General features: G+C 39.0%; 1 protein-coding gene across 1 annotated transcript; it reads left to right on the forward strand.

Annotated features, from left to right (window-relative positions):
- Positions 1-2,047: 2,047 nt before the first annotated feature.
- Positions 2,048-4,283, forward strand: LOC103370536 (DNA ligase 1-like; the record flags this gene model as incomplete). Its single annotated transcript, XM_008299630.1, has 3 exons — positions 2,048-2,214; positions 2,820-2,888; positions 4,097-4,283. Coding segments are annotated over exons 1-3 (273 nt in total), but the record flags the coding sequence as incomplete, so codon positions are not given.
- Positions 4,284-6,333: the final 2,050 nt, after the last annotated feature.

A 6,333-nucleotide genomic window follows, 5' to 3' on the forward strand; every position in this document is an offset into this window, starting at 1 on the left:
CACGGCCCCTTCCCCTTCATCTCAACCCCTGCTGCTGCTTCTGCTGCTGCTGCTGCTGCTGGGGTCGGCCTGAGGGAACCGGGCCTGAACGCTAACGTCTGGCCTCACAAGAGCCCCTCTGGGTGGGATCTGAACCTCCACATCAGTCAGGGCTTGTTCAGTGGAGTGAAGCAGACTGAAACTCAAGGAGAGGCAGCCAAGAAGAGGAATGAACTACAACAGATGGACTGATTCCTCTCTTGTTGTGCTTTTCTTTTGAGCTTATTGTACAGTAGTTTATTATTCACTGCCTGTAAGATACATAGACTTTGTATTTATTGAGTCGGATCATGTTGTTTTGTTTTTTTCTTCTTTGAATAGAAATATTGATGAAGCTGCTCTTGTTCTGTCGTCTCTTCACGCCACAGTGGGGGAATTGAACTTGTAAACAATTAACAACATGGCACTTGTGTTTGAGTAAATAAAGCAGTGCACTCAGCCTCCATTATTCAGCTGTTTGTCTTGCATTTCGCCCTCCCGCTTCATGGTCTTCATGAAAATAATACGAGCTGCGAGCATAAATGATGCATCCAGACAGACATGGTGAAATTTTCATGAAAAAAGGGGGCCTTCATGTCATCTCTGCAGCATCAGGACCAGACGCCGGTGGCTGCAGTTTCCACTCCGATGCGGCAGGGGGCAGTGGCGCCTTGAACTTCCCGCAAACTTTCCCGCAACAGACTTTTCCCGGGAGAGAAGAGTCACAGCAGAGAGGAGTGAATGAACAGAGGTGCCACTCTGGTTGCATTTTTGGGGACCACCGCTGTTCAATTCAAATATTTTCTGACATCTCAATGATTCATGTTTATGTTTCTATTTTTGTATCCCATTAAAAAAAATACAGCACAGTGTATGTTTTTTTTTAAACTGTTGATGCAATTTCATTTCTTAATACCACAATACATTTCTTGACATCTCGCAGAATTTATGCATAGTTTTTAAATATTTAAATATTGAGCTTGTAATTTATATATATACCGAGTTAATCAAGATCCACTAGGCTTGTCAAAATCAGCATATAAAAAAAAGATCATCTGCTAAAAAGTAATTCGTGTTAAAGCTATCTTCCCCTGTTTAAATATTATAACAACTGCTTTTATTTGCATCAAACAGTTGTAATGTGCAAATGTGCATAACCAACCAATTTTCTTTCTTTCTTTCTTTTTTGGCGTTTTATAGCGTAATCAGACCTGACATTTTAGGATAACTACTGCAAGTACTATAGTATTGTTTCTGATGTAGAGTCTGTATGTGTTTACTATGTCTAATATTCCTATTTAGACTGTAATTAACATGGTTTACCAATGGGTTTCATATATAAAGTAAAGAAATTATGATTGTCTCAGTTTAAAATATAACCCTTTTTGGTGAAAAAAAAAATCATTTTGATGTTAGAATAATATTTCTGTCACTTTTTGGCAAGTGGAAAGTTGCACTATGTGAGTTAAAGTGCTCCTTTAAAGCAATTTCAAGCAGTAAAAAATAATAAATTGATTGGGATATAATGGACGGCACAGGACAGGTAAAACAGCAAAAGTGCGCCTTTGTGAGACTTTGCAACCAATAATTGCAACCATATGTTTTTTGCAGTGCATTGCAAAAGTAAAGAGGCCTGACATTTAGGATAACTGTAGGCAACACGGTAGTATTGTTTCAGATGTTTGGTAAGTCTAATTAATATGATTTACAGATGGATTTTCTATAAAAAGTAAAGTCAAATGATCTATTTTTTGATTGTTGGGTGGGTTAGTCTTTAAAACACAACCGCCCATGAGTGAAATAAAGCTTTATATGAGTTGAACTGGTCCTTTAAAGCAATGTCAAGCAGTAAATTAAACACGGTTGGTTATAATGGAGTGTCACAGAGCAGGTTGAACTAATCCAGAGACATATTTCTGCTACCTGTCCAGTACTGCGCATGCGTACATCCGAATGCCTCCGTTTCCAGACTGGTTCCGATTCGAGTGACTCATCTTCTCTCATAGACAATCTTCGGCTCAGATGTCATTTTTGGCGCCGAATATTCTAAGTTATTTTGCCTCTGAGCTGTAGCAGCGCGGGAGTTGCTGTTTCTGTGTTTGTGAATCTGGGAACAGAGCTGTAGTTTAACCGTTCATCTCGATTTAGTAGCAGTTTGAGGGACGAGTTTGAAGACAACATGCAGCGGAGCATCGCGTAAGTACCAACCGGCAGCCGGAGAAAGTTTCTGTTTAACCTGCGAGGAAGTAACGTTGGCCTGCCTGTGTTTGTTTCTGTCTAGCGGTGACTTGTTACACGGTAACTGGGTTTTGAGTTGTGTTTAAGGGGATAAAAGTGCCTGGAAGCGGACTTATTTGTGTAAAATGTGGCTGAACATTAGCGTTAGCTTGTTAGCTAGCATTAGCTTAAATGAGTCTGTTTTGAATCGCTTTAGTTCGCTTTAGTGAATGCGGACGCTAAAATGTGTTTAAATAGACGTCCAGGGAGATAAAACTAGCCTAAAACTTTAAGACAATTTGTTTTGGTACGAGACAGAAACGTTTTGTAGCTGCTGTCTGATCGTATCAGTCCTATGAGGCTACAATAGAGCAACACAGGCTACATGAGGCTTGCTAAGCTAGCAAGAGTTGTGATTAGGCTCGTTTACATCCCACAACCAGCATCTTGATATGAAGCCACTTACAAATTAGCTGTGTTGTTATAAATGTATGATGCTTTAGTTACTGTATTGCCCTTTTATACACTGGTGGCACTCACGTCAGGCCACCCAGTGCTTTTAACTGCTTCTCCTCCTCCTCCAGATCCTTCTTTCAGCCCAAGAGCAAAGACAAGGACATCCAGAAGAAAAGCACAGATGAACCCGTGAAAAAGTAAGATGTTCCTTTCTCATCACACAACATTTTGAGGAAATTGCTCCATGCAGCTGTTTACTGCATCCATCTGATGAACAGATGTGCAGAACAGAGCTGCAATGATGATTCGCCAACTACTTTGATAATCCAGTAATCAATTTTATTTATTTTTTTATTTTTTTTAAGGCAAAAAAGCAATAATATCTTATTGCAGCTTCTTAAATGTGAATAGTTTGTTTTTTTTAGTCCCATATGACAGCAAACTGAATCTCAGCTTTGGGTTGTGGATGAAACAGCATTTGAAGATGTCATCGTGGGGTTTGGGAAGCACTGAATGACATTTTTCACCGTTCTCGAGACCAAACAACTAATTGATTAAAGTAGAAAACAACTGACAGATTATTCAATAACAAGAATAGCTGCCAGTTGCGGTCCCAGTGCACAACTCCATCCTTTAATTACAAAAGTTTTTTGGCAGATGAAGAGAAAATTGAATTGAATTTGTTGCTGCTGGCACTTTGAAGTTTAAAAAAAAACCTCTGATACAGATCTCCCGTCTCACTGAACTCATTAATTATGTTATTCGTTTATCTATACTTACACATATTAGGCTGTTTGAGGAACTGTTTTGAAGGAATACACCACTTAATAAAGCAGTCGTATTGACAAAAATGGATCTTTTTTTTTTGTCTAAAATACTTAAAATACCGGCGTTTGTTCTCCTGGTTGGGCACCAGTAAACTATATCAGTGCATCAGCTAATTTTCAAACAAGTTTTTAATGCAGAAAGCCCACCGACGGGCTGTTATCTTTGAATCTCTGTTGCTTAGTGAAACTTTTTGTGTCCAGCAGTTATTATCAAAAGACAGTGTGGAGAGAGATGAGAACTTCTGTTTCTCATCTCCGAGCTGCTTTGATGATAAAGTGTTCATTATCTTTTGACTGCATAATCTTTAAAGTGTGTCTTAAAACTCGCTTTAATTGACTCAGCTTTATGTAATGATCTTCTTCATTATGGCTTTGACCTCTTTTTTTTTTTAATGACACTTGCTTTGATTTTATAGGTTTTCTTTTTTTTTTTATAGCTTTTGATATTGACTTTATCCTTTTTTAAATACCTAATATAGCACCTCGTGGCTGTGCTTTTCAGCAGCGCCGTATAAATAAAAGGCTTCATTCCTTTGCATTGCATGACTTCTTAACCGTGTGCCTGTGCTCATCTCCAGGCCTGTTAAGAGCCCTCTTAAGGTGCAGAACGGCGCTCGCGAAGTAGATTCACCCGTCAAGAAGGTCGCCAAACGCCGGCGTCAGATCGTGGACAGCGACGATGACGAAGTGCCAGTTGTTAAGGATGTCGCTGCCAAAGGACAAGGAGATAAAGAAGCCTCTGGAAAAACAGAAAAGGTAAAAGGGGCACTTTTACTTTTGAATTCAAACATCAGAGTTTATTAAAATTCAACACATCAGCTGCAGTCTCTCAGTGACATTTCTGCCAAAACAGATTATATAATGAATCCCTAATGTTATAATTGTTAACGATGAATTACCAGTGGGCCTCGCTTTTGCCCCTCGCCACTAAAACTTACTAAAACAGTATGAAACCCATCAAAAGTGCCTAAATTCACACTGTAACTTCAACGAGCTGCGTCTCATTCAGAGCTCCTGTAGGTGCATCAGTGCCTATTGTTTACTTAGTGACGGGAAAAACACGGTTACACAAAGACATGTTAATTGTATGGTGAATCACTACGTTGAATACATTTGTCAATAAGCCACGTAATGAAAAGAGCTGATTATCAGCTCTGGCTGTCGTTCAACCACCTGTTGTTTGATAAACACTTCTCTTAACCGCCCCTCTCATTTTGTTTGTAATATGTCAGCAATTATTCATTATTTGTTCATTGAGTGAAGAGATTATAATGGATACACAGTGTGACCAACCCTACATCCCTTTCATATGGTTGTCATCATGCTTTTTTTTTCTGACTAGGTGCTAATATAGCCATCCTCTCTTGCTGAATAAATGTAGAACAGCAAGTACTAATTATTTATCTTTTAATACTTTTGAGTAATTATTGGTCTGGAAGATGTTTAACAGAATGTCAAAAATACCTTTGTGGTCTTTGTGGCTCCAAAATGTTCACGTCTGAGCGTAACTTTTATGCAGAGAGGAGACTTGACAGAACGAATCAAAGGGAACCAAGCTCAGAATTTGCCCAATAAATAACTGGATGAATAATTAATCAGTTATCAGACTTCTTGGAAATTAATTTTGATGCCGTTTTATCAACCAGCAGCACATTATAGTCAGGATTTTGGGATCTACTTCCCTTACTTTTAAAGTACATGAGGTTATTTTTCTGGACCTTTGGGTGCTGATCAGTCTGCTTACAGTCAAGACAAAGGGTCTGTGTTACCTAATTAGACAGATATCTGTGCATTTTCTTGTTATTTCTCATGATTTGGTAAACAAACCCCTACACATAAACAGCAAAAATGGCTTTAAAGGTCAGAATGCGAGCAGCTTTTGACAGATGAGCTCCAAAAAAAAAAACCTTCATCAGCATCAGCTTTCATGAATACATTATAAACCAGATGTCATTAAACAACGGTAGCTATGCAAAAAAAAAAGACTGTGTGTGTGTTTATTAGAAGGACAGTAGCTGGATGTTCAGTATTTCTGTTTTGACATTTTTGCTCACTCTTGAACTGGTTTTTGAGACTCTTTTGTATTCTAAGTTTTTATGTTGTTGAAGCCCTTCTGTGTAGGTGGGTCTTGTACGGTTGGCTTATGATGAATGATAGTTAATTGGCTGCTACATTTAGGTCTAAAAGTCTGAGAACACCAGTGAAGATACTTACATTTTGCATGTTTTGTTTTGTTTCATTACAAGTTAGTATATCAGCTTAACAATCTCTGTTAAAAGTGAAGTCTGTGAAAAATGTCCAAATATCTCAGTGTTTGCATCCTGTAGCTTTAATGAAAGCAGCACTTGAGCTGCATTGACTCCGCAAGTTTGTTCACACCTGATAAGCCACGTTTCCCCAGCATGATGCAACAAAGAGCTTCTCTTCATGTCAGGAATGTTTGGCTTTTTCAAGCCCTCGAATGAATCCATAAATGTTCAGTGAGGTTGAAGTCGGGCGATTGTGGTCCTACTTGGTCTTCAAGTCAGAGCTTTGAGGTGTGTTTGGGTTCATTACCCTGCTGCAGGGTGAATCCTTGGAAACCACAAGGTTGGAGCATGTTTCTGAAGAACAGAGTGCTGCTTCTCCTCCATCAGGATGGAACAGATTCACTGCAGGTGTCCAGAGCAGCAAAAAAACCCTGAGAGTTGAATATTCCCACCATCATGTTTCTCTGTACATTCTCAGTGTGCTTCTCTCCCCACATACAGCCTTCTCTTAAGGCTGCTAATCTCTATCTGTGATTCATCAGTGACTCTGACTTTTTTTTTTTTTT

This window comes from Stegastes partitus, unplaced genomic scaffold, assembly GCF_000690725.1.
Source record: "Stegastes partitus isolate 25-593 unplaced genomic scaffold, Stegastes_partitus-1.0.2 Scaffold1438, whole genome shotgun sequence".
Taxonomy (NCBI): Eukaryota; Metazoa; Chordata; class Actinopteri; family Pomacentridae; genus Stegastes; species Stegastes partitus.